The sequence below is a fragment of the Heterocephalus glaber genome, unplaced genomic scaffold, assembly GCF_053883595.1.
Source record: "Heterocephalus glaber isolate CG9 unplaced genomic scaffold, H.glaber_assembly_v1.0 deba00001532, whole genome shotgun sequence".
NCBI classification, from domain to species: domain Eukaryota; kingdom Metazoa; phylum Chordata; class Mammalia; order Rodentia; family Bathyergidae; genus Heterocephalus; species Heterocephalus glaber.
The window spans coordinates 5514584-5542570 of NW_028258330.1; the positions used below are offsets into that span (position 1 = coordinate 5514584).

Here is a 27987-nt window from a genome sequence, read left to right on the forward strand (position 1 = left end):
GCCACAGGACAAGGCACCAATAATATTAATAAAACTCTTTTGAGTTTAAAAAGCCTGTATAATAGATTAATATCAAATGAATTATGCAGAATATCAAACTTAAAAGGCTACATACTGTGTTATCCCATTTATATGGATTTCTGGATAAGTCAAAATTATAAGGACAGAAAAGAGGCTTGTGGTTGTCTGCGACTAAGTGGGACAGGGAACTCTCAGGTGATGAAAGCGCTCCAGGTCTCCATTCAGGGTGTGTTTGCCTCGATTCATAGAATTGCACACCTGAAAAAGTTTGATCATACGTGAAGTGTAGCTCTGAAACTTAACAGCAACAGTCTTAAAAATATTTGTTATTTCAGGTAAGTGAAATCTCCTCTCTTCAGGACTTAATGACTTGCTTCTAACATAGACTAGGGCAGAAGTCAGAGTGTAGGTGATAGAGACACGGTGGCTTCCTGCTCCCTGCCCCCTCCCCTCCTTCCCTCTCCCCCTCTTCTCTTTCTCCTCTCTCTCTCTCTTTCTCTCTCTCTCTCTCTCTCTCTCTCTATCTATCTATCTCTCATCAGCCTCAGGGGAAGCCAGATGCAGTGCGATGAGCAGTCCTGTGCTGAGGAACTAAGGCCCCCAGCCAAGAGCCATGACAGGAAGCCATGTTGGAAATGGACACCCAGTCCCTGTCTAGCCCCAGTTTGCAACCTCATGAGAGATCCTGAGACCGAGCACCCAGCCGAGAAATTCAGATTCCTGCCCCTCAGAAACTGAGGCACAGAAGCTGAGCAAGGTGGTGCACACCTATAATTCCAGCACTCAGGAGGCTGAGACAGGAGGACTGCTGTAAATTCTAGGCCATCCTGGGCAATAGTAGTGAGCTCAAAGCTAGCCTAAACTACACAGTGAGAGCCTGTCTCAAAAAACAACAACACACACACACACACACACACACACACACAAACACACAAAGAAAGGAAGGAAGGAAGACAGAAAAAAAAGAAACTGAACATAGGTTGAATATTCCTTACCCCAAATGCTTGGATTTGAGTACCCAGGACTGCTTCAGATTTTAAAATATTTGCACAGAATTTAGCAGCATCCCTAATCAAAAACTTCAAAATCTGAAATTCTCCAGAATTCAAAACTCCAATTTGGAAACTTGGAATTCTTGATAATTTGGATTGGGGAGCCTCAGTTGGTAATGGCACATTGTTTTAAGTGTGTTTTGTGGTGATTTGTTACATAGCAATAGCTTACTGATTCACTAACTTAAAATTGATTCCCAGTTTAAAAACAAAGTTACCAGGGCCAGGGATTTAGCTCAGTGGTTCCACCGTCTGCCTCGAAAGAGCAAGGTCCTGAGTTCGATCCCCAGTACCAAATAAATAAAGTTACCAGTTCTCAATTCGGCAGCCCATATACTAAAAATAAAATTACCTATTCTGTTATAGAAATGTTTGCAGAGAGCTTTTTTGTTTTGGTACCGGGTATCAAACTCAGATCCTTGTGCTTGCCTGAGGCAGGCGGTGGAACCACTGAGCTAAATCCTTGTCCCTGCAGAGAGCTTATTGAAATGATATTCATCTAAAGCGAGTAATGGCAGTTTCTGGGTGGTGGGATTTTGGGGGTGATTTTTCCTGTTTGTCTTTTTTCATACTTTTTTTTTTTTAAACAGGATCTTGCTGTGCAGTTCAGGCTGTCTTGAACTCACAATGTAGCCCAGGTTGGCCTCAAACTGGAGGTAATCCTCCTGCCTCAGCCTTCAGGGTGCTGGGATCACAGACCTGTGCCACCACACCCAGCATTGATTTTTTTTCCTACCTTTTTTTTTTTTAACTAAAAAACCTTTGGCCTGCAGTGCTAGGATCAAGCCCCGGCCTTGCGTGCTGCACTGAGATGGGATTACAAGTGTGTACTACCATGTCTGGCCTTTTCCCATATTCTTAAACTGCTCTTTAGGATGCACTTGTGTCATTAAAAACAGAAACACAAATAACGACTCAGAGCCAGGTGCAGGAGGAAAAGGCGTCATTCTCCTGGGTGGGGTGACCATGTCTACAGGAAGCAGGTGCACCACTCCTTCAGACAGGTAGTGCTCCGGCGCGCCTCACACTCCGTGGCGCCGCAGCAGTCGATCAGCCACTTCTGGAACTCATCCTCGTCCTTGTGCATCAGAAGGAACTGTCCCAACAGGATGTAAGCCTGCAGAGGGACAGGGCAGGGGTAAATGGCGATGCCCGTTGCAATCTGTTGAGGAGGGTGGGTGCAGCTCAGTGGTAAATCACTTGCCCAGGGAGCACCAGGCCCTGGATTCCATCCAGGCACGAGAGAGAGGCCGGGTGGGGAACAGAATATAAAACGCAGAATCCAGAATCCAGAATCTAGCCCTGGGGGTGATGGGGCATGCATGTTATCCCACCACTTGAGGGACCTGAGGCAGGAAGATAGCAGGGAGTTGGAGGTCAGCCTGGCAGGGGGCCTGGCTCACCTCTGAGGCACCCTCAGGCCTCTCCTCTAGGACTTGTCTCTCAGAAACACACACGCACATGTGCACGCACACGTGAACGTGCATGCATGCACGCGCAGTCTGGGAAGCTTCAGCCCCGCTCCTTCTCTACTGCGGTTGTGCAGGGGTTCTCAGCCTCTGCACTGCTGGCTTCTGGATGGTCCAGAGAGCGAGTGTCCTGTGCCTTTTGCCCTGCAGGGGGTTAGCAGCATCCCTGGTCCTTACCCGCTGGAGGCCAGAGCGCCCTCCCAGCACTCCCAAGCAGTGACAGTCACAAATAACCATGGCCACATATTACCAGAGGACCCGTGGCTCCCAGACCTGCTTCTGCTGGTAGGGAACTGCACCCTGGTGGTGCGGCTGGCAGGCAAAGGGCATCCTGATACCCATGGCTTTTTGTACCACCTGTGTGACCTCAGCTGCTCTGCCCAAAGGACGAGGCCAGCAGCACCCAGGTCTCAGCATCTGCACCTCCACAAAGCACATAGAGTGACCTGTCCCTCAGATGGAACTAATGGGAAAGCTTTGGAGAAATGCAAATTCCTCCCAAGCATGGTGGCTCATGCCTGTGATCTCAGTGCTCAGGAGGCTGAGGTAGAAGGATCGCTGTGAGTTCGAGGCCAGCCTAGACTATGTATATACAGTCCTTGTTTAACAACTGGGTTCTAGGGGCCGGAGATTTAGTTCAGTGGTTCTGCTGCCTGCTTCGCAAAGTCAAGGACCCAAGTTTAATCTCTGGTACCAAAACAAAACAACTGGGTTCCATTCCCATGTCTAGGTTGTTAAATGAATTGGTTGCTAAATAAGAAATTGTATGTAGTATGTACATTACAATATTCAGAAAAAACAAATGGTCAAAGGAAACTCCAACTTTATGGCTTTGCTTTTATTTGCATAACTCTAACATGCAGTACTACAGTGTATGCAGAACATAAAACTACAGTACAGTCAGCAAAAATTACAGTACCGAACTGTAGAAAAAGTCATCAAAAGGCCACAATGCCACTTGTGTTCCTGTGTCGTGGGTCCAAATGTGGGTCAAAAGTTTGAATAGTCCACCTCAATCTAAGTCCAAACAGTCATTAAACATGTAGGTCACTAAACGAGGAGTATCTGTAGTGAGTTCAAGACTAGCTTGGACTACATAGCAAGGCCTTGTATCAAAAAAAAAAGCCTTCCTGCTGGGCATGGTCTTGCACACCTCTATTTCCAATACTCGGGAGACTAAGCAAGGAGGATCATCATAAATTGAGGGCCAGCCTGAGCTACATAGTGATTTCAAGGTCACTACACAGTGAGACTCTGTCTCAAAAAACAAAAAACAAACAACCCCCGAGAAAACCTCCTTGACCTCCTTTATTCTGGGAGCTTTGATGCTTCTGTGTGGGAAGAGCACCGAAGGTATGAAATGTGCTACTGGGAGCGCAGCACAGTAGATCACTGTGGCCAGGCCTAACTCACCTTCTCTCCTAGCTGAGGCAGAGCCCTGCGTGGAATGAGGAACACGCACCTTGTTCACTTCCTCCCATGGATGAGGTAGGGCCCCAGGGGAGGAGAACAGGTGACAAGAGGGCATTGTGGAGAAGGCCTGGCTCTAGTGACAGACCATCCCCTTTTACCTCCCCCTGTGCTTCCCTTTCCTCTACACTGTATCCATCTTTTTTTTTTTTGTACCGGGGATTGAACTCGGGACCTTGTGCTTACAAGGCAGGCGGCAGAACCACTGAGCTAAATCCCCAGCCCAGCTCTACACTATAAATAAAGGTGCTGAGGATGCCGGCCATATGGGATAAAATTTTATCCCATCAGGAAAAGGGGTTTCCACCTGGTCCCAGCTTTATCAGCTTTATCTCTTTGTCATTCTCTTTGTCTGTCTTTCTTAATCTCCCACTGTCAGTTCTCACTCCGTGGACCCTTCAGCCACGTGGGCCATGGCAACATGCTAAACCTAATCCCTCTTCGCCAGGCCTCCAACAACCCATTCTCACTGTGAGGCCTCTGGCTTCTTGGTCTGAACTGCTCCTGGTTCCCAGTTCTCAGGCCTGCACATGGTGTGGCAATACAGCCTTGATAGCAAGGGCCAGTCTGCTAAACCCTCTCGTAGTTACACATATTTCACTGGCCCTGTTTTTCTGGAGAACCCTGACTACTCCACTTCCTAAGAATCCCTGTGAGAAACTTGCAAGGTAAATAGTAAGTGACTGTGACATCCATACTTCTATGATGTTCTCTAGTTTCCTGACCACTGGCCCTCCATGGCATCGCCTTTCCCTCTACAATATCGTCATGCCACTGCTGACAAGCAGGAAGGGCCTCCAAGGACTGTGTGGCCCAAGAGATAGGGGGAAGGGAGGAGAGGGGAAGAAAGAAGAGTGAGATATGTTATGTACAGGTACCAATTCCCAATGAGGACTGTCATCATTATGCACTGAAAACATGGACTAATAAAAAATTTTTAAAAAATAAAATTGCTGGGCATTGTCAGACACACCTATTATCCCAGCACTCAGGAAGCTGAAGCATGAGGATCGCCATGAGATCAAGGGCAGCCTGGGCTACATGGTGTGTACAAGGCCAGCCTAGACTACCCAGCAAGACCCTGTCTCAAAAAAGCAAAAATAAAATAAAAAAAAAGAAAAAAATTAATGTGCTCTTTGGATCCATTTCTTTTCGTGAACCCCCACTGATCCTCCAAAGAAAGATCATGTGATGGCTGGGCCACTCCCTGGTGTGGCTGGAGTCTCCCATCCACCTCTTGGCCACTCCAGGACTCCCCAGCCCGGAGCAAGCAGAGCCAACGTCTGCCCTGCCTCCAGTTCTGGGCCTTTTCAGAAACACCAGCTCTCTAGCCTCTGTTGACTTGGTTACATAAAACAAAGCAAACTTCGTCTCCACCAAAGGGAACTTTTTTTGTAAACAAGTGAAATAAAATAAAAGCTTAATCCCAGTCATAGAATGTACCCCAGCTGTGGAGTGGGGGCTACTATATTTATTATTTATTTATCTTGGCCATGCTGGGGAGGCGCCCAGGGCCCTGTGCACACTGGCCAAGCACCCCACCACTGAGCCAAACTCTCAGCCCGGGGTTTTATTTTTAGTATTGCCCAGTTGTGGAAAAGAGAAAATAGCCAGGATTTCACAGTAATTTTAAACCACTACTTTGATCATTTTTTTTTTTAAGTGATTGCTTAGCATGATGTCATTTTTACCAGTATCTCCCATTTTCAGCGGTGGATTTTACTGATTTTAAATCAATGCTTTTAACAAGGGGCATCTACAAAGTGCCCATAGGGCCAGGGACTGAAGGTATGGGGGTGGCAAGGTGAACATGACAGAGTTGAGAAGCGTAGAACTTTGTCCCAGGAAAGAGTTGGTAATGATGATAATTAATGATGGTAAGTGTCACTTCAAAGTGTTTTGGTAGGGTTTGACCCACCTGGTCCCCATGTGTCCTGCTCAACCTCCTCCATCCCTCAGTCCCTGTCCTGTGCACATCTCCACTGCCTGCCGGCCTGTCCCTCAGCTGAGGCTTCCTCTTCCATCTCTAGCTGGTCTGGTAACCAGAGCCTCCTGTCCCATCAGGCTCAGAGGCCCAGAAGCCAGGAACACGTGGCAGCAGGACACAGGCAGACTTTCCAGGAATGCTGGAGGCAGTAGGGCTCCAGGCCAAGCTGCAACTTGATACTCTGTTCTTGGATTTTCTTCTGCCTTACCCTGGCATCTTGTAGGGGCAGAGGGAAAAGTGAGCCACCCGCCTTCTTACTCCATTCTGATGACTTCTCCCTGCCCCATACCTGCTTGGGTTCTCAGCCAGTTAGAGAATGCAAACCCGTAACCATGGGAAGACATCTCAGCTCCCAGAAACCCAGCTGCAGGAGGTTGCTATAGAAACATAGAAACCCTGAGTAGGCGTCCCCACCCTCTCATTGCCCTGGCCAAGCCAGGGAGCCACACTTCTTCCTGTAGCAGCGAGACGGTGGCCTGTGGGCAGATGTCCCATCAACTCCAAGTGAGGGCAGGAGGCCACTCCTTAGTCAATGTGTCCCTTTGATCTGCACCAGGTTGGTGTCTTTGTGTGTCGCCTGTGTGGACACCAGAGTGCCTCGAAGAGGAATTGACTTGGTTCAATGCTATGCTGCCACCATCTTTAAAGTTGTAAAGCCTCTGAACCAAGGGCTTCCCATTGTCCTTTTGCCTGGGCTCTGGTCTGTAGTCACTGAAAATCTGAACCTTTATCTGGACACCTGGCTTGGCAAACAGAGAGACGTTCCCTTAGCTTTGCTCATTCCCAAGCTTCCTACGGTTCCCTTTGCCAGAGTCCCCAGCTCTTGGGTGCCCCGGTGAACGTCCCTCACATTGCGGCAGGTCTCTAGTACAGTGACACAACTTCTGATTCTCTCTTGTTGGTCTTCAGGTCCACTGACAGCCAATGGCAACCTTGCCAGGCCAATGTCTCTAGGTCACTTCAAGTTTAAATCTGCCATTAGTGTGAATGCTCAATCCACAGGAGCTCTTCTCTCTTCCGCCTCCCTTTTCCCCAGGACATACTTATTGTATGAAATTATTTGTTTATCTAAAATTCAAATTTAATAGAACTCCTTGTATTTTAGCAGGGTAACCCCCAATCTTAGCCCCTGAACCTAAGCAACTGACTTCTGCAGGTTCAGACATCAGAAAGCTTGGCCTGGGGACCTGGGAACATCAGGGAATGAGCAGATTCACTGGGGGCTCCTGGTCATGAGCTCAGCCATGGGCCCTCTCCACCATTTATTTATTTATTTATTTATTTATTTATTTATTTATTTATTTATTTATCAGACTCAGGACCTTGTGCTTACAAGGCAGGCGCGGTGCCACTGAGCTAAATCCCCAGCCCCTCTCCACCAATTATGACAAAGTGACTTCAGCAGAAGCAAGGAGGCTGTTGAAAACCCAAGAGTCCAGAGATGCAGATGTGGGAACAGCAGACAGGCAGGGGTGGGTGGGGGCAGATACTTGGGAACAAGTAAGGGAGGGCAGCTGTGTGTGTAGCGCCTTCCACCTGTTTCACTTTCAGGGGGACAGCACCACTGCACCATGTCTGAACCTGCAGCCCCTCCACCCAGGTTCACATTCACCTCTGTCACCTCCTGTGGCCTTCACTGAGTCACATGAGATCTCTCTGTGTCTCACTTTCCCCATCAGGAAAATGGAAATGGAAGAGTGTGCCTCACCGGACTGTTGTGACAAGGAAGTGAGATTAAACACACACAATACATTTAGAAGGGCCTGGCATGAAGTGAACACCATGTACCCCTTCTTAGAAGAACCTTGAGGAGCAGGGGGCACCCAGGACATCTGTGCTGCTCCTCCTAGAATCTCTCAGGAGCAGGCTTTATAGTGTCTCTGGGATGTAGAGACTCCAGAGTTGCATCACAGGCCCTGACAAGGACTCCAAATTTGCTGAATGCAGGACATCCACCATATCCAGGGAGGTTTGGAGGGAGCAAATGAGTAGGAAGACAGAGAGCAGCACTGCTTGGAGGAGCTGGGGAGGAAACCACAATACACAGGGGAGTCATAGGCAGGGGACCCTCTGATGTGAGTGGGATCTCTCAGGCCTTGGCCAGGAAAGCCAGTTACAGCACAGATGTCTCAGCGAGGTGGCTCTGTGACGGTGAGGGTGCAGGTCAACTTGACTGGCTTTGGGACTGGTGGAGACACTTCTGGGTGTGTCTCGGTGGGACATGGAGGTGTGACTTTGGGTATTCTATCTGGTCCCTGGTCCCTTGCTCTCTGGCACTGTTCCTGGCTGCCATGAACTGAGCAGCTTTGCTCTGCCATACCCTTCTGCCATGATGTCCCTGCCTTGAATCCAGCTGACCATGGATGGAATCCCCTGGAACTGTGAGCCAAATTAAACCTCTCCTCCTTTAAGTTTTGGGTGTCATATATTTTGTCCCAGCAATAGGAATTTGCTCCCACAAAAATCAAAGTGCTCAGTACAAGGAGCCTACTAGGAGGGGAGGCAGAAAGAAGGTTTCCCTGAGGAAGACCCATGGGTGGGGCCCCAGCTATATTTCTAGCACACGTGGCTGGTGACTGCTGTCTAGATCTAGATCCTCAGGCCAAAGCTCCTTAGGCCCAACCCAGGCAAGAACAGATCCAGAGTAACCCAGAGAACTCTCAATCCTTTGCCTTCTGAGTTCTTGAAGAGTCTTGGTTGAATTGATAGCTTTTGTTTTGTTTCAGACAGCGTCTCACTGTGCTGCCCAGGCTGCCTGAGCAGCTGGAATGACAGGTGTGCGCCACTGCACCCGGAAAATCAGTCCTTATTAAAGTCACGATTTGAACTGCAAGCCAGGGGGCAGGTCATGCCACGGCCAGAGCCTGGGGCAGGGGAAGGAGGTGTTCACAATCCTTTTGGCTGTGAAAGATGGAAAGCTTGGAGGCAAGGACAGAGGAGAAAGGACCAGACATTGGGCTGCCAAGCCCAGCCCACCAGGGCCACGCCCCAGAGAGGGGATGGGACATTCCGGTAAATTGGGGTGACCTAGGCAGGTCTCATCCCCAAGAGACCTCATTCTCCAGCCTCCTGCATCTTGGTATCTCTGGAGAGGCCTGGAGGTGCAGGAGGAACCAGGCAGGTGGGTCCGAGTGGCCCATAGGACCATGTCCAGCAGGGGATTTGGATGCTCGAAGAAAGGGCAAGAGAGCCTGGGCCCAGAGACAAGGCTGAGAGAGCAGTCGGGAACCAGTGCGGACCTGGGTGGTGTCGCTCTCAACAAAGACTCCAAGGCTGGCTTTGGTCTGGAGAGGGGAGGGCACAGCTATATTGCAGCAGGGCCAGTGAAGACAGGACCCCAGGAAGCCCAGAAAGATGTGCGCCCTGGCCAGGCTGAGTGAGGTCCCTGTAGGCAGAGAATAGCAACCCAGAAGCCTGGTTTTTGTTGGCTAAGTCTGAGATCCCTGCCTGACAGAGCTGCCTACCTCTGACTTCCTGTCCACTGCTGGCCCTGCCTGGGCCCCTGTGCGACCTCTGGCTCACCTTGTGGGGGCACATCTGGGTCTCTGCCTATAGCCCAGCCAGGCCCCAGCCCTGATACGGGGTCTCCCCACCAACTTCTGACCTGAGCCCCTCTCTGCTGGGCACGTGTGACCATCCAGTCTACAGTGTTCTCATCCCCGTGGGACCTCATGAAGGTGCCAAGTCCCCAGGCTCTGTGTCCTCACTTCTAAGTCAATCCCAGTGTCACAGCCAGGAATTAGTGGCTCTGGGGATGTGAAGGGCCTGCAGTGGGGCACTGAGCACTGTGGTGGCCCAGAGGTCATGAACACGAGAGGGCCATGTGTCTGCCAACCAGGATACACGCAGCAATGCCTGACTTCATGGGCAAGTTCTCAGGTGCTTGAACATTTTCCATTTATTCATTCATTTCTTTATCTTGAGCACATCTACCATCCCACCCATAATCCTTACATAAAACAAAGTTAAACTGGAAAAAGCAGAACTACAGAGGCAAGAAACAAATTGGTGATTGCCGAGAATCAAGGGCATGAGGGTGACTCTGGGAGTGAGGGCCCTGCCCTAGGTCTTGGTTGTGGTAATGGCCATGCTACTGTATGTTTGTAAAAATAGCTGGTGTGGTGGTACACAGCTGTAATTTTAGCACTCTGAAGGCCAGGAGTAGGAGGATCCTGGGTTCAAGTCCAGTTTGGATTCCACAGCAAAACCTTGTCTCAAAACCCAAGAAAAGGGCTGGGGATTTAGCTCAGTGGTTTCACCGCCTGCTTTGCAAGCTTAAGGACCTGAGGTTGATCCCCGGTACCCCCCCAAAAAACCCCAAGAAAAACCACAGCCTGGTGGTACACACCTGTAATCCCAGCACTCAGGAGGCTGAGGCAGGAGGATCACCTTGAGTTTGACGCCAGCCTAGGCTACATAGTGAGTTCGAAGTCCACATGAACTACATAGTGAGACCCTGTCTCAAAAAAACAAATAAACACAACCAACCAACCAAACGAACAAGTGTTTCCTAGAACTGTGTAATAAAATGATGACATTTACTGCACATGAATTGTACTTTAATAAAATATGTTTACAATGATGAGCATAGCCGAGCAATAACAACAAAATTCTACAGTGACAGGATGTTGAATCAGTGGAGGTTGACAATAGGACAGTGTTACCCCTGGGGACAGAGTTTGGCACTGGTGGGGCAGAGGCACAAGGAGACATCTACAATTTGGGGGTGTTTAAAAGAATTTGGGGTATTTGATGCTGGGTCTGGGGGTGGTGACATGGGGGCATCTAATGCACTGGGCGGAGCCGCTCCTATCAGTGCATTTTCCCACAGCTCTGTCACACCATAAAAGATCGTCAGCCACATGTGCAGCAGATCCCAGCGTCTCTGGTGGTGTAGACCGGCATGGAGTCCTGCCTGTGGTGCAGACTGGCTCTGAAAGCTGATGGGAATTAACAGCAAAGGGTCTGCTTGGCGCCTTTCTCATTCAAGGCTGCATAGGTTCCCAGCTGCCTTTGCGTGTGCTCACTTCCGTCCAGCCCTCTTTGCACCTGAGCTTCCAGGGAGCTTTTCAATAGCCCCATGGGGACAGATGCCCACTGAGAAAGTATCTTCAGTGCTGTGATTGGATGTGGTTTGAAGTTCACCTGCTGGAGGCTGTCAGGGACAGAACCTCGAAGAAGCAGGGCCTGGGAAAGGTGATTTGGCCAGGGGGCATCGCCCTGGGAAGGGATGGATGGTGTTCTCATGGTTCCTGGTTAGCTCTCAAGGATTATAAAAAGAGCAAGGATGGTGTATGGAGGTGTCAACGGTGGAGCATGCACTTAGCATGGGTATCAGGCAGGTTTCCTGTTGCCTGAGACCCACAGCTTGAAGGAGGGGAGGTGTTTGGCTCACAGTTTGGGGACTCAGTCCACAGGTGGCTGGAGCTTCATGTGGGGAGTGGGTGGTGGAGCAAAGCTGCTCAGTCCATGGGGCCTGGGAAGCAGCGCATCAGAATAGCAACACAGAGGAAGGGGCTGAGAGCAGACATAGAACCCAAGAGCACACTTCCGTGACCGACCCAGACACACCCAGAAGCGTGCTGTACTAATCTCTAGGCATTTCTCAATTCAGTGAAGCTGATGTATGAGGATTAATGGTCACTTCATATGTTCAATCCCCGGTACCAAAAATTAAATAAATAAACAAGCAAGCAATGCTGATCCTTCCTCACCCTCTGGCTTCCTGTCCCATCTGCCACCTCTCCTCACACATCCACCACCGTGATGTCACCCAGCATGTTGTGACGTGGCCAGCATGGACCTCAGCAGAGGCCCAACCCACAAGGCCACCCATTTTTGGGCTTTCAGCATCCCAAACTGTGACCTAACTGTGACTCTCTCTTTGTAAATTACCCAGGCTCATGGATCTTATGGCCGCAACAGAAGACAGAAAATACCTTGGACACCCTTGAGGCCACTCCTGGGCTGAAAGTGACATCTTAGAGTAACTCACATTCCCTGCCCTGGTGTGGCTCCCAGCTGCTCCTTCTCCACACCGTGCTGGTGCCCTGATGGGAAGCAAGACACTGGGCCCTGTCATGGGGTGGGGACTGCACCCGAATCATCTGGTGACAGGCGCACTTCCATAGAGCCCTGCTCTGAACACTCTTTCAGCTGCCCAAGCTAACGCCATCCTCTCCTCATCACTCACATACCCAGGCGTGCGTGAGCTCGAGCTCATGGGTCACCAGCCCTGAAGCACACAGCTAGCTGCCAAGTGGCAGCTTTGCTCTCTGGTGTCCCCTTACAGGGACATGTGGCAGGGCTACCATCTGGCAGGACTGGGCGAGGAAAGGTTGAGAAGAGAAATTGGGGAGGAAAAGCTGAGTTACCTTGCTGAACCCTTTGGCAACCAGATTGACGGCCAGCTCCCGGCTGACCCCGTCCACCCAGCAGACGTCCTTCTCTCCCATGGGCTCTGAGAGGAAGGCTCTCAGGCCGGGAGACATGGGCTCCATGTCCTGCAACGGCAGAAGCAGGGCAAAGGGTTAGGAGGTGATTGATGCTCATGGTGTGTGTGGCCCTGGGGCTCCCTCCGTGTCTCAAGGGGCTGGGGACAGCAGATGGTGTCCTGCTGAAGGCTTGACCCTTCCACAGCCACCTGAGTGACAGAGAATGCGGTCCCCATGGTCAGTACTGAGGGGAGTTCCTTTCCTCCCACTTGTCACACTGCCATTTGAGTATTTGTCACACTTTCTGCTCACTGGCGCTCAAACTGCTGTCCCGTAACTTCAAGCCCAGGCCACGGTGGGTGTGGCCCAAGTGAAGCTGGGTTCCATTTCTCTGCGATTCTTCCCACTGGATCTGGGACTGGAGGGAGCTGCTTTCTCTAAGCCGTGCAGCTGCGAGTTCAGGTATAGTTACCTGAACAAAATCAGGACTCTTAGCCGGAGAAGGGGAGATGGGAGTCAAGGAGTCACCACAACGTCTCGCTGTAACCCACCCCTGGCCACCTAAGGTTCCTGTGCTCTTCTTCCCACATGTAATGGTTAGGTTCAGGGTCAGATCTGGGGGAGGTGTGGCTTCTCCCCTTTGTCGTATCTGGTGGTGACCAGTGAACAAGACCCTGGAGCTCACCACCACCAACAAGGCCAGAAATGCTGGAGAGGGAACAGTGAGGGCATCCACATAGAATCTGTCTAGGGATGGTTGGATGGAGATGCATTCTATGATCACCGCTCATAGGACACACAGTGTTCTAATGGGTGGAAGTGCCCCTACTGGGTTGCTCCCCAGTCAGGCAGCGTGGCACCGGACCTGGGCTGGGTTGTGTTCACAGCTGAGGGTGGCCATGGAGCAGATCACTCCCAGCAGTCACCACTGCAGCACCTGGTCATGACGGCCTTGCGCTCAGGGGCTGCCTGAGAGAGGGGCAGACTCAGGCCACATAGGGCCACTTCCTGGGCAGCTCAGCGTCTGGGTTTGGTTCATCCATGGTCCTCAGCAGAGCTTCTCAGGTGATGATCTTTTCTCACCTGACCTGAACTTCAGCCCAGTGAGTCACTTTGCCAAGCCTGCAGGATCCATGGCCTATGGTTGGTCACTTTACATGAACAGCCAGGGGGTAACACCACACCTCCATTGCTCTCCCCATCCAATGAGCCATCCAAACCAGAATATGAGTCTCTAGGACCACAGGGAAGACTGCCAGCCATAGCTGACATCCTGCATGTCTCCTGCAAGAGCCCCAGCATGAGGCCTGTGTCCAGCGTCATGGGCCACAGTGCTGAGCAAGTGTCACCATCTTCCTCGTCCAAGGAAAGATATCCTCACCCGCTCTGTTTGGCTGGTTCTTCCCAGTCACACCCACATTAAAGTCTTATTCATGTAGTATCTCCTTCCTAGAACCAAATTCTGTTTCAGTTTGGACAGTTTGTGACGCATGGAACAGAAAATCCAGTAAGAAGGAGTTTGTTAGCACACACTACGGAACAGTCAAAGGAGATCAGATATGGTTTGATCAAGGTTCAGCCTGATTTCCCTGTCTTTCTAACTCAGCCTTCCACTGTATGAACTCAATGCTCATCTGAACTTCCTCATGGAAATAAGCAGGTTGCACCAGGGCCTGCTATTGCTTTTGTAAGCCATACTACCCTTCTTCAAGGGAACACACAGAGCTCTCTCTCCATAGCAGCCATCAACACATGCCCTCTCCAGCTAAATATTGTCAGATACCAGCCCCTACAACAAAGATCCTGGCCTGGTAGCCATGTCCTTCTGGGTCAGAAGGCTCAAGGGGCAGTTCTCTTCCTCGGGGTGGTCACCCCATACCATCACAGGGACCATGGAGGAGAGGATCCCCAGTGGCTGCCTCCTCTCAGTCCTCACTCGTCCCACCCAGCTCTGGCCCCAGTGCTCAGACAGCACAAATGATTAGAGTTCAGTGCCTCCACTTTCCCAGCTCCGGCCACTCCTGTCCCCACCCTCCGGAGCCTCCTGCAGATCATGCTGCAGAGCTGACCCTCTCCTGGAAGCAGGCTTATCCTGGTGATGTTTTGGGACATTTTGGATGGAACAGAGCTGTGAGGGGAGGTGGATCTGAAGGCCCTGAGTTTAGGGGTCAGGAGCGCAGTCTCCTGGTGTCTGCAGATTGAAGCAAGGCCCACGTGACAGGAAAGGTTGTTCAGGTCCTCCGAGCTGCGGTCTCAGATGCCCATGTGTGAGCTGTGGCCGCTCCATGCTTGGGGAGTGTAGGCCAGTGGACTCCCCGGGGGCCTTACAGGCTGATGCATTGGGACCAGGGTCCCATCCTGGGTGGGCCGAGAGAGCCCTGACCTCTGAATCCAGAATAGCCTGGCAGTCTCGGCTACACCAGCTTTGCAGAGGGGAACTTCACCTGGGTCCCTGCTGGCCATCTGCTAAGCTGGAATCGCTGCCCAGTGAACCTGAGAGCAGCGGAAATCACATTACGGAGCATCAGAGGTGGGGATCAACACCACTCAACCTGTTTGCCTGTTTGCCTTTCTCATGAAGAGCTCACTTGCATCCATCCCTGAAATCCTTGGGGAAAGAGCAGAGAGTGGGTGGCCCCTCGGAGGCCGCAGCAGGTGAAGGAGTGCAGGAAAAGCTGTCCTCTTCCTTCTTCCTCTTCCTCCTCTTCCTCCTCTTTCTCCTCCTCCTCTTCCTCCTCTTCCTTCTCCTTCTTCTTCTTCCTGGCAGTACTAAGGATTGAACCCAGGGCCTTTGCACTGAGCTACATTCCACAGCCCTTACAAATTGTTTTCTTTTTAAATTTTGAAACAGAGTCTTCCTAAGTCACTAAGTTGCCCAGACTGGGCTCAATTCTCCTGCCTTTTGTCGTATGGTGATTCCAGTTTTAATTTTTTGAGGAATCCCCATACTGCTTTGCGTTTGGCTCAGACTCAACAGCACGTCAGCCCTGCATGGGTAGATGTAGAAATCAGGTGCTCAGGCCCCATTCAGAGCTTGTTTGGTTAGCCAGAGACTCCCATGCGTCCTTGTCACTGGCGTCTTTTTCCTCAAATCCTGAGCAGCTCTGCTGGCATGGCGGTGGGCTCCAGCTAGGTGGGATCTGTCTGTGCTGTCATGTGGCAGTGCCTGCCCTGAGTCAACAGATCCCTCAGACCCTCACTAGCCGCCATCCCTAGGGATTCTAAACAATGACCCTGGTCAGGCTTTGAAGTCAGAGGACTTCAGAGCAGGGCACTCAATACTGACCTGTTCCTTTTTTGTTCTTTAATTTTAAAAGATTCTTTATTTCAAAGGAATATTTACCTGGAATCTGTTGATATAAAACAGATCAAAGCAGGGCTCCTCTGTTGGCCGGGGGATTAAATGGCCCTTGGAGGGTACACTGGGGAGCTGGCCCTCTCTTGCCCTGTCTTCCAGCTGCCCTGATGTGCGCAGCCTCACCCGGCACACACTGCCCACCACAATGATCGGCCAACAGCAGGCCCAAAATGATGAGGACCAGCGACCACGGACAACAGCCTCTGCAGCCAAGAGCCAAGACAAACCCTTCCTCCATATAACTGATCATCTCAGGTATTCTGCCACAGTGGCAGAAGGCTGACATTCCTGCACTCAAGGTCCACGTGCCCTTTGTGAAAAGCTGTGTGACAAAGCCCCAAAGGAACAAAAGCGTCAGTGTCTCCTAAACAGGCTGCTGTGTGGGGATAGTCAAGACCCGTCCTTACACCCACAAAACCCTGAAGTCCTGCAGCAGCAAGGAAAGGGAAGAGGATGAGGTGGGAACGCCCTCAGGTCTGCTCCTCCTCAGCTCTGTGTGTCCCTGGTCTCCAGGGTGGCGATGGCAGGAAGCCTGCCTGGTGGGACCCGGGGATGGCGTGTGTCCTTCTGTCCCACCTCTTGCTTCTCCATTTCTACCCCACTTCTCAAAGCCACTGCTTCTTCCTTCAAATGATTGTCTGTCTGGAGAAAGGGTGACAAGAAGTGTGGCACTGCTCTAATGACAAGGAGATCTGACCCCAGGATCCACCCCCGTCAGCTGTGCAGAGTCTGAGGTGACACCTCATGGCCACACTGGTCCCCTGGAAGAAGAAATGTCTCCTTTAGGGGATGGAAGCTCATGACTCAGGAGCACCCAGAGGGCTCCATTTCCTCAGCCACCCCAAGCACCACTGTTCAGGGTGACTGTGTGAATCACATCTGCTCCTCACTCTCAGGGTGCAGAGGTCCCTTTCTCTTCCAGATGCTCAGCCAGCAGGACAGGCCTCAGATGGCACCCATCTCAGACACCACCCTGACAGAAGCTGCCTGAGAAGGAAGCCAGGGTACAGGAAAGCAGCTCTGGGAGAGGGATGGAGGCAGATTCCCCACTAAACATGTGTGCGCCTGGACCTAGCCATGCCTAAAGGCATCCACCTTTGGGCTTTTCAAAATGAACAAAAGAGGCATTGGTGCTTACCCACATAAGTGGGATGGCATCATTCATAACAAAGAGCCCTGATCAGTAGGCCCCCTGTATCCACTCACTTATCCAAGTGTTTGTGGGGTCCTAAGATGCCCAAGCATGGGCCTGGCACAAAAGCATTCCTGTTCCACATGAAGACCTGGAAGAGGATCAGACCTGGACAAGGGCATTGGGAACAGAAGAAAGCATTTTTCAAGGACCATTAATCCTCATCTTTCAAAGTAAATGTACTTTTGCCTTCTTTGCCTCTAGCTCTAGTTCTGCCATGAAAACAAGATCTTTTACTTCCCTGCTTTTTGCCAGCTGACACAGGATCCTTTACTGATAAACCTGTGATGGGTCTACCAGTGACAAATAGCAAAGCAACACAATGGATCACCAGAGCTTCATTGAGCACTGCGTGACATCTGTGACCATGGGACCAGCCTAGAGGTCCCTGCTGTTCCTCCTGGAGCACTGGGGTGGGATCAGTGTCCATCCCAGCTTGGGGATGTACCTCTCTGCTCTTTACAGAACTGATGCGGGGTGTGCTGGATCTCCTCACCCTTACTCCTTCCAACATTTCCAATGCCTCTACCCTCTGCCACAGTGGCCCCAGGGAGCAGCTCCAAGTGGAAGGAGGAGGAGTTTCTGCAGGAGACAGGAGGCGGAAGGGAGAGTCTACTGTGAGAGAAGGACAAAGCACACCCCTTATTCACACCGACCTCCCAGGGAAGGGAGATGGGGCGGTACTTGGGGAGCGGGGACTAGGTGAGGAGGGTGACTTTCCCGGGCTGGGACACAGGTCTGCAGGTGGCAGGCAGCGGACATTCCAGAGGGCCAGGGACAAGGCCAGGGCACAGTGACTGCTTCCCTGGCTTTCAGGAGATGCCAAGAGCAGCCACTTGCAGTGTGTTTTGGGCAGTGGGGCTTGGGGTGCAGCGGCTGAGATGGGGAGCCCAGGATGGTGTCTGATGGAGCTACAGAAGATGCTCTGAGGGTGACCAGCCAGCGAGGCCTAGAGTCGGGCAGACCTAACACCCAGGCAAGGGCCAGGCCAGAGGCTGAACAGGTAGTGAGATCACCCTAACGAGCTGGGTGTGGAGCACACACCTGTAATCCCTGCACTCTGGGAGGCTGAGGCAGGAGGATGGCAAGTTTGAGCTCAGCCTGAGCAACTTGGCAAGAACTTGTCTCAAAATAAAAAGTAAAAAAGGGGCTGGAGATGCCAACTTTTTCTGTATTATTTTGTAAAATGACTTTTTCAGTGTAAGTAAAACAGGTATTCTTGTCATCTGAAATCTAAGTTTAAGTGTGTATCTCGAATTCTTATTCCTTGTGCACCCTCCCCAGCACCGTGGGACTCAGTAGTAGACCCTATCCTTGAGTCACAAATAGTCCCACGTGACTTCCTGCTGCCTCGGCCTCCTTCTGATCTGACCCCACTCCTCCCTGACTGCCCAAGCCCCAGGCTGAGAGGGAGTGATAACACAACACATAGCGAGGGGTCACAGGAAGTCACCCTCTGGGCAAATGCTCCTTCCAATGTCAGGTGTCCTGCTTTTGGGCAGGGCTGGGGCCAGCCTGGCTCCCTCTAGGGCCAGAAGCAGCAAGGAAGCTGGGCACGCAGTGAGGAAACCAAACTGCACATGCAAGCATGGGGCTGTGCAGGGTGAGCACCTGCCTCATGCTGGTCTGTGGCCTTTGTCAAAGCTCACATGGCAACACTGGAGGCTTGTTCCCGCTTTGAGAGGTGGAGAAACTGAGGCCCGAGAGGCAAACACCCTCCCCTAGTGAATCCAAGGCAGTTCAAGATCAAGTCTGGGTGGCCTAAGATCAGCTTTTCCTCTGTGAATCAGGACAAGTGTGATTTAGGCGGAGCTGTCCCTGCCCGGCCTGTGTCCCCTGAGGGTCACAGTTCCTGCTGTGAATGCCCATGGCTCTGTGCCTGGTCCCCTCATCCCTGGAGGTGCTCTGGCTAGGGCTGGAGGGCTGGGGCTAAGCAAGATGCCCTGGGAGCAGCTCTGAGAGCGAGAGATGTGGGGAAGGGGTGAGCCTCGCCCCTCGGGTTGGGGTTGCATCCTGATAAACCTGGCATGAACTGGAAGTTCACTTAACCCCCCCACCTCCTGACCTTCACACTACAGTTTCTACTGAATGTGCCTCGACTGCACCATCTCAACTTTGGAAGATTATTAAATTCCACCGTGTAAACTGGCCACAGTCTATACTAGGCTGATTCTCTGGGGCAGGAAGCCCCCTAGGGCACCGTGTTAAACTTCTCACAGGCACTGACCCATCTACCCAGCCCCTCAATCGAGTGGTTTCTGTTGCCCCCATTCATCAGATAAACTGTTTTTTTTTGGTACCAGGGATTGAACTCTGGACCTTGTGCTTGTGAGGCAGGCAGAGCCCCATTCATTAGATAAGGTGCACAACTCAGCTGGGTGTGGACACACACGTGCCTGTAATCCCAGCACTGTGGGAGGCAGAGGCAGGACAATCCAAAATTCAAGCCCAGCCCGAGCAATTCAGTGACTTAGCAAAACCTGGTCTCAAATTTAAAAAATGTAAAAGGGCTGGAGATGTAGCTCAGTGCAAAGGTCCTGGGTTCAAAAAGCACTAACTGGCCTAAGGTTCACCAGGCCTCAGACCAAATGGTTCCCAGGCGATTCTTGCCTCTCTGAGCTCTAGGCGAATTCTTCTCCTTGGCATTGCAGCAGGTGGCTGCCGGCCAACAAGGGAACATCATGTGGCACCGTGGAACTGTGCCAGTATGTGGGCTTTGACGTGAAATTGCTGCATTCACGAGACAGTGAAGGCCAGTGTGTAGCATCCTTTTCTTTGTTCTGTGCCAGGCAGAATGCCTCACGCAAGGGTCACTGTCCCTGCACTTGGCCCTGCCCCCTCCTGCTGGGCCTGGGCACTCCAGTTCTGGTGCCTTCCAAGGACCTAGGAGGCTCAGGTCCTGTGGGTTCTGTAGGACTCTGGCTGCCACACTGTGAGCACGCGCTTCTATGGGTCTCAGTTCAGAAACCAAACTCTCCCTGAGGCAGAGAGCTGCGAAAGACCCTTCCCAAAGCTGATCTCCAGCTGGAAGGCACTGGCCACTGAAAGAGATGTTGGCAAGGCCGGGTGCCTTTCTTTCTGACCTGTCTCCAGCCTCAGCCCAGTCCTCAAGGCCATGAGGAAAGGATTTCCCAAGGCCTGGCTTCCTGTTCTCTCATCGCCTGGATGCCCGGATGGGGTGCCTCGTGTGAAGTTCCCCCTCATCAGGGGTACAGGAAGCACAAGCTGGAAGGGGCCTTGGTTTCAATGACCTTTCTGAAGCTGGGCCCCCTTGAGCACCTGTCAAAAGCTCAGGTCAGAGGTTACAGACTCAAAAGCCAGATGGAGCAGCAGATGAAAAAAATTAATCATCGAGGAATAGTGCTGGGGCCATGGTGTGGGAGGACTGGCAGGAGGGCGCAGAAGCAGGGTAGTCCCTGGCTCAGTGGGTCCCAGGCCCCGTCTGAAGGAGGGAGGTGGCCCCCTCTCTGGAATGTGACATCAAGGAGATTCTCCTACTCAGGCAACCACATCTTAGGAGTTTCTTGCTTTCATTTTTGCCAACAGAAGCCCAAAATCTAGATTTTTGTTCCCAAGATCCCAATTTTTCAATGCTGGGTAATAGTTCACGTTTGAATGCTGCGTAGACCCAACAAACCAAAGCCCCACTACCAGTCAACCTCTCCTGCTCTTTATGTCCCTCCACCTCCCTGCACTCTCTCGAGTGTCATGGGCTGTGACCAGGGACCCTGGGTAAGGAGCCTCTGCAGCCAGGCTCTAAACCTGGGAAGCCTTGGCCTTGGTTGGGTGGCTCTCAGCTTCCACATGGAGTGTGGCTTCGTAGGGACATGTTCCTACCTTCCGGTGACTGGTGTCCTCATCTTTGTCCCATCTTCCACCCAGAGGCCAGACATGCTCCCTGCAGCCTCCTCTAAATTCCCCCTGGGACTTTGCCCCCAGAGCATGTCCTGGTGAAGGCTGGAGCTCTAGAGAAGGCGAACCTGGCTGGAGGTGCCAGATGTGGTCTCCAGGCTGTCCCCTCCGGGGACCCGTGAGCACTGGTGGCCCTTGGAGTCCACCAAGAGGTCAAGCTCTGGGCCAAAGGGTATGGTGGCCACCTGCCCTGCTCATGGCAGCCACTTCTCTGCTGGCACTTTGGCGAGAGTCACTGGAAGGGACCAAGGGGAGCATGTGTCTCTCCACTACAGGGACACTTAGGACCTTTGTGCTGCTCCGGGCTCTGAGCCATCTCTGTCTGCTCACTGACCACTGCTGAGTGGCAAGAGGAGCCACACCAGGCCACAATTGGACACAGGTAGACCTTGCCTTTGTCCCTGACTGCACCTGAACCTGCCACTTCCTTCCCACCACTTCTTTCCTTTTATAAAATTTTTGGCTTTTTGAGACAGTCTCCCTATGTAGCTCAAGCTGGCCTCAAACTCATGGCAATTCTCCTGCCTCAGTCTCCTGAGTGCTGGGAATACAACTGTGCACTACCATGCCTGCCCCAGTTTAAGGAGCGCCTGCCCTAGATGCCTCAAGCCATTGTGATTTCATAGGCATTGCTTATTTAATCCCAGAGCATTTGATAAGGTGCCCCAAATCATGCCTGAGGCAGAGGGGACCCATGCTGGCTTTCTCCCTGTTTAGAAAACATCTAAGTGTTTAGCTGGCCAAACAGTGGCTGTGGTCCCCACCTGGGTGGTCACAGTAACACCCGTGCTAGGTCGTGCCAGGTTGCTGAGTGCCAGGCAAAGGAGGTTCTCAAAATCCACGTTGTTACAGAGGCGACCTTCAAGTCAGCACACCACCGTCCTAACGCACGCTCCCTGGAGTTCGAGTGTGCGCCGGGCTTGGGGACCATGCCTTCCATGTCCCCCCTCTGCCTGGCATGGACGCTTGCAGGTTTGACTGTGCCTCAGCCTCTTCAACCACTCCAGGCCTCCAGGCCGTCACCGTGCTGGCTGGGTGGCCATGCTTTCCTAAAGCTGGACCCACAGGGTTCTGCTCGAGTTTTTGGTGGGGACACATCCTAGGGAGGGGACACCTCACAGGGCCCTACCACCAAGCCTGATGAGCTGCTGTACAGGGACAGGTATGACAGAAACAGCACCTGCCAGACCAGACAGAGGGACGCAATGGTCTCTGGGCAGCCCTGGCACACAGGAGGCGTCTCTGCAGGGCGACATATATGTCCCATCATGCAGCCAGGAATCCCAGCTGGGACCAGCCTCATGGCCTCATCCAAGTCTCTTTCCTTTCTTGGACTCAGTTTCTTCATCTGTAAAAATGGACAGAGGCCAGGCATGGTGGTACACACCTGTTATCCCAGCACTCGAGAGGCTGAGGCAGGAGAATTGCTACAAGTTTGAGGCCAGCCTGGGCTACATAGTAAGTTCAAGACCAGCCTGAACTACATAGTGAGGCCTTGTCTCAAAAAGCCAAAAAAAATTTTTTTTTTGATACTGAGGATTGAACTCAGGTCCTTCTGCTTGCCAGGCAGGCAGTGGAACCACTGAGCTAAATCCCTGGCCCCAAGCCAAAATATTTTTTAAAAATTCATTCCTTAATTAAGATGGACAGCAGATGTAATATATTGACAAATACCGGTTTTCACCCAAATCCTGGCCTCATTTTTTTTGTAGTACCAATAGTCTTTGTTTAACGACCTACCTATTTAACAACTATTTGCACATAGGGCCAAGGCAAGGTTTGGACTTATGACTTGTCTTTTTTTTTTTTGGTACAGTTCAGTCCATCTTGTTGATAGAGCCTCAGTGTTTTTTGTACAGCACTCCTTGTTTATACAGTACTGTAATTTTTGCTGACTGCATGCAGAGTATGGTACTGTAGTTTTATGTTCTGTCATCTACTACAGTACTGCATGTAAGAGTTATGGAAATAAAAGCAAAGTCATCAGGCTGGAGTTTCTTTGACCATTTCTTTGTTCTGAATATTGTGATGTACACGCTAAATACAATGCTTCATTTAGCTACCAATTCATTTAGCGACCTGGTTGCAGGAACGGAGCTCCGTCGTTACAGAAGAATTGTCTGTACTGGGGATCAAACATGGGGGTATTCTGCCACTGAACTACATCCCCAGCCCTTTCTATTTTTTATTTTGAGGCTTGGGGCAGGATTTCAACCCTCGGGCTCTGTTGCTCCTCTGGGTGGACAGTGTCAGCATTCAGCAATTCCAGGAAGTGCGGCTGGCCTGCTGCTATGCAGCTGCTGGCGTACTGGTGGGGGGAGCGCCCATGTCTTCTGGGGTCGCAAAAGTTGTCTGCTGACTGTAGTGCGACAGCAAGGAAAAAATGGTTTGCTTTCCCAATGTAGGAGAATTAGATCAATAATTTCCCCAAACAAGAGCCTCTAACTTCCCCTGCCTCTTAGGGACTCACAGGCTACTCAATTTTTTTTTCTTTTTGATTTTTTGACACAGGGTCTTACTATATAGTTTAGTCTAGCCTTGAGCTCATTATATAGTCCAGGCTAGCCTCAAACACGCAGCAATTCTCCTGCCTCAGCCTCCTGAGTGCTGGGGTAACAGATGTGCGCCACCATGCCTGGCTCTGACCAAGTTTCTTTCCTTTTTTTTTTTTTCCAAGTTTCTTGATAGTATCTCTTGAGGGGCTGCATACAGCTAGTTCTGAGTCTCGACGCAGAATCAAGAGAGGATCAGAATTCATATCACTGGTTGGGAAGAAGATCACAAGTCAAAATTCCATCGGATCCAGCTATTCCCCTTCTAGGTGTCTTCCCAAGAAAGTAAAGATATCATATTTCAGTGATCCATGCGTGGTCATGATAAACATAAACATAGCAGCACAATTCATGATAGTGAAATCTTGGAAGTGACCTATATGTCTATCAGCAGATGAATGGATAAAGAAAATGTGGTATTTACACACAAAGAAGTACTACTCTGCCATAAAGAAGGACAAACTTGAGTCATTTGTGGGAAAATAGATGTACCTTGAGACCATTTTTGTGAAATAAATCAGACACAAAGCTGAACTATCACATCATTTCTCTTATATGAGAAACCCAACATATAAATCATTTAAAGAGTAAAATAGATAAGAAGAAATGGGGAGAGAGAGATCCTTTGCAAACAGGAAGGGACTAAGAGATGGGGGGAGGAGGTATGAAGAGAATGAAGATGTGTTGTGTACGTGTACTAGCTTATTATATACTGCAAGAATGTACTAATAAAAATACAAAACAAAATTCCAAGTCTGATTTTTACTGAATGCATATCACTTTCACACCATCATTAAGCCTGAAAAGTCACAAGCCAGCCACTGCAAGTGGGGGACTGTCTGAAGTTTGCTTTTGGTTTCTAATCCTATAACTGCAGGACCCAACCCCATCCTCTCAATGTCACAGGGGCACGAAGAGAGGAAACGTTATTGAAGGATGGGGTTTAAGGCAGAGCTGGATGTGGAAGTGTGCGGGAGGGGAGTGGATGGCCGCCCTGTGGCACTGCATGGGCACAAGCAGGCGCCAAGGTAAGAGGTCTGACAGGTGGCCCTGGCTTGGGTGGCACCAGTGACACCTCATGCCAGGCCTAAGCTCAGGGTCCTGGCTGTGCAACAGGACAACCTTGCAACCCCAACAGGAGTCCCTGTACCTGCAGCTGGCTTCTGCTGGAGCCGGTCAGGAGGCTGAGATTCGGGGTCTCCCCCACCTAGTGAGTCTGCACTTGACCAGCTTTGAGAAGCCCACTGCGACTGCCTACACGTCCACCTGGGAGGTGGACAGCCTCCCCCCACCCGGGCCCCGAGCTGGCACAGACCACAGCTGTGGTGGACACACGATGCCCGCTCTGGACCTGGCGGCCTCTGCTTCCCTCCAGGGAGTCAGCTGCCACGGGCACCCCAAGACCATGCTGCTGTAAGGAGACCCAAGCCAACACAGGGGGAGGCTGCAAGTGGCAGAGGACCTCACCAACTCACTGCAGCTGACCCTGACCATATGGGCGCGCCAATGACTGACCTTTGCTGTGCTCAGCCACTGCCTCGTGTTCTTTGGTTACCAAGGCGGCACCTGTCTTTCCTCTTCCCTGAAGGGGGTGGCTGAGGAGCAGCCACCTGCAGGGACAAGGTGCTGAGTCCTTCTCCCTCCTGCTGCTCTGTGGGACAGACATTCTTGTCCAGGAAGACGGCAAGAGACAAGACGACACACAAACATGGTGACTTCGGCAGATAAGGACCCGCTTGGGGTGGGGATGGGGACAAGAGGAGTAAAATTAGGGACGGTCTCTGAGAAGACAAACTTGACCTGAGGCCCACAGCGGGGACTGTAAAACGCTCCCAGAGAAAAGCAGAGCTGGAAGGCTGAGGGTGAAGGCAGAGATGAGGTCACCAGAATCTGCAGGGCCCAGAGCTGCGCTGTCCTGCTCGGCAGCCCTGGCCACACAAGTGATGTCACCTGAGTTTAAACTGAGACGCAGTTGCTCCACCCCACCAGCCAGATGTCCTGTGCTCAGCATGGATGGTGGTGGCCACACAGGACGGTGCAGATAGCGTACATCGTCATTGTCAACAAGCGTTCTAGAGGCCAGCACAGGCACAGTACGGAAGGGAAGCAGGGCCACAGGTCTAGGTCAGACCACCTGCTCTTGGGCTTGAGGCTTCCTTAACTTCCTAGAGGTTCCCCTTCTCCTCGGAATTAAAGGAGGCTCTTCCAGTCCAAGCACGGTGGAAATTACCCACGGCAGCAGCCTGGCCCAGCCCTGAGCCGATTCTCTACAACCCAAACTGGCTCCCGTTTGGGGCCCCTGATGTGAAAGGAACAGTGTGGCCGCTACTTCAGGCACCATGCCGAAGGGATATTGGCACAATTAGTGGAAGCCAAAGTTGATTAGCATATTTTCTTCCTGGGCACTTAATATCTGTTGGTGTGGCAACAGGTGCCCTATCTGGTACCATCAGAACCAGAGGCCCAGGCAATGGCCCTCATGGGCCCACAGGGAGCACAGGGTCTCCAGGACAACATCCAGGAGGGGCCGGGCATGGTCCCAGGAGCCAGGCGAGTAGATTGCAGTTTGTCTTAGGGAAATGTATGATGGTTCCCAGGCTTGTCCCCGCTCCTTCTTTATCCTTGCACATAGCCTGGGCCAGTGGGTCGAGTGGCTGATTGCCACCCTGCCCCCCCGTGCTGTCATCCTGCAGAGAGGCCTCACCTGCTTGGGCTCAAACCCGGAAGTCCCAGCATCCTCTGGTCTTGGCTTTGGAAATGGCCTTTGGAGGTCTTGGGGTCCTGCTCCGGCTGATGGTGAATCTGTTCCCACTTGTGCCAGCTGGAGGTCCAGTGCTGTAAAGGAGCCCGTTCCATCTCTAGAGGGCTCTACTGTTGGGGACAGTTGATACAGAGCCTAGGCCATCCTGGGCAAGTTCCCAGAGTGTGGTAGGACTTGGGGTCAGCGGTCTGGCCCACAGTAGGTGCTGTGTTTGTTCACAGACCCCTCTTGCTCTGGCTCCTTTGCCATTTGTTAGGGTTTAGATCTACGATGGCCCCCAGTCTTCTGTGTGCAGAAGGTGACTGGACCATGAGGTGCTCTGCTCAGCAGTGGACGCATCCATGGAGGAGCTCAGATATGAATGTGCTGTAGGAGGCAGTGCCTGGTTGGAGGTGGTCACTGGGAAGGACCTGGAAGGGTGAGTTCCATCGGGTTCCTCCCTTCTCTCTGCTTCTTGACCACCATGAGGCGAGCAGCTCTGCTCTGCCAGGCCCTCCTCCACACTGTTTCTGCTTTGGAGCGGCTACCCATGGACCTCAACAGACCTCCTTTGGGTGAAAGTAACAGACACCATCTTTTCTTTCAGATGAGGCTGAAACTTTTTCAGCGTGCCCTATAAGCCACTGCATCTCAGATGCTGGGGGGGACCCCGTCCTCCTCTGCATGGCACAGCTCAGTCCTGAGCCTCCTGAAGACCCTAAGGGCCCGGAAAGGCTGAGTCCACAGGTGAGGACACGGCTCCCCCAGGGACCTGCTGGCCCTGTGCGACTGAGGCTGGCTCTGCCCCCTGGTGCCAGTTCCCAGTGTTGGTGCCTACGGGCTTCCCTCAGCCTGCTCCCACGGGCCAGCTGGGGCTGCCCAGCAACCCCTCAGTGAGAAGGCTTTGGTCCTGGCCCCCATCCCTCCTTCCTTTTCTAGTGTTCTGATCTACCCAGGCACTTTCTGTCACTGTTCCAAAGCTCTCTTACTGTCTCAAAGGAAAGGGAGAGGTTTGATACACCAGAGGGGCATGGGAGCTGGATTTAAGAACAAATTGAGAGCTGGCATTGTGCTCCACAGCCATAGTCCAAGGGCTCAGGAGGCTGAGGCAGGAGGATGGCTTAAGCCCAGGAGTTTGAGACCAGTCTGAGCAACATAATGAGAAGGCAGTCCACAGGAAGAAGGCCATCGGGTACATTTTGGAGGTGGTGCTTCTGTGTCACTCATGGCACCATGAGGATAGCTCTGCTCCCACTGCTGTGCCTTGTGACCCTAGCCAGTGGTTTCTGGGACCTAACCTGAGGCCAGGAGCAAGACTCTAATGGACCTGCCATCCCACAGCTGCCTCTCCACCCAGCAGTGTCCATCAAGGACACGGTGACCTTTGCCCAGGGAGCCAGTGCAGGTGGCCAGCTGAGGCACCTACAGATGGTTATGCAGTGGGAGAGGCCAGGTGTGCCCAGCTGGGAAGAACTCGGGGCTGTCCCCGGACGGCCCTGCCCCCAGTCCTGTGGTGTGAATGGGACAAAGCTGTCAGCTAGGGCTCCTGCATGGGGTGGGGCGGATCTGGGAACTCACCAGGTGTACCCGATGAGGCAGTGACAGCAGCAGGCAGCTCTCCTGGGTGGTGAGGACCAGGGACCAGCCCTGGGAAGGTAAGCAAATGTCCTGCACCAAGGTCCTATGCAGGTGACATTGTGATGTCACACCACTGAGGTGGCCCCACAGCAGGGTCAGGGACAGGCAGTCAGGCCAGGCCAGCACCACTAGAGAAGCACTGAAAGGCATCTGTGGTAGAGA

The 27987-nt window shown here is 51.9% G+C and overlaps 1 protein-coding gene across 1 annotated transcript; it reads right to left on the minus strand.

Moving 5' to 3' along the window:
* Nucleotides 1-2001: 2001 nt before the first annotated feature.
* Nucleotides 2002-27889, minus strand: Banf2 (BANF family member 2). Its single transcript, XM_004840858.4, has 3 exons — nt 27766-27889; nt 12374-12502; nt 2002-2190 (listed from the first exon to the last, which is right to left on the minus strand). Exons 2-3 carry the CDS (start codon nt 12497-12499, stop codon nt 2044-2046), a joined length of 273 nt encoding a protein of 90 aa, XP_004840915.1. The 5' UTR covers nt 12500-12502; nt 27766-27889; the 3' UTR covers nt 2002-2043.
* Between the last annotated feature and the right edge of the window lie 98 nt (nt 27890-27987).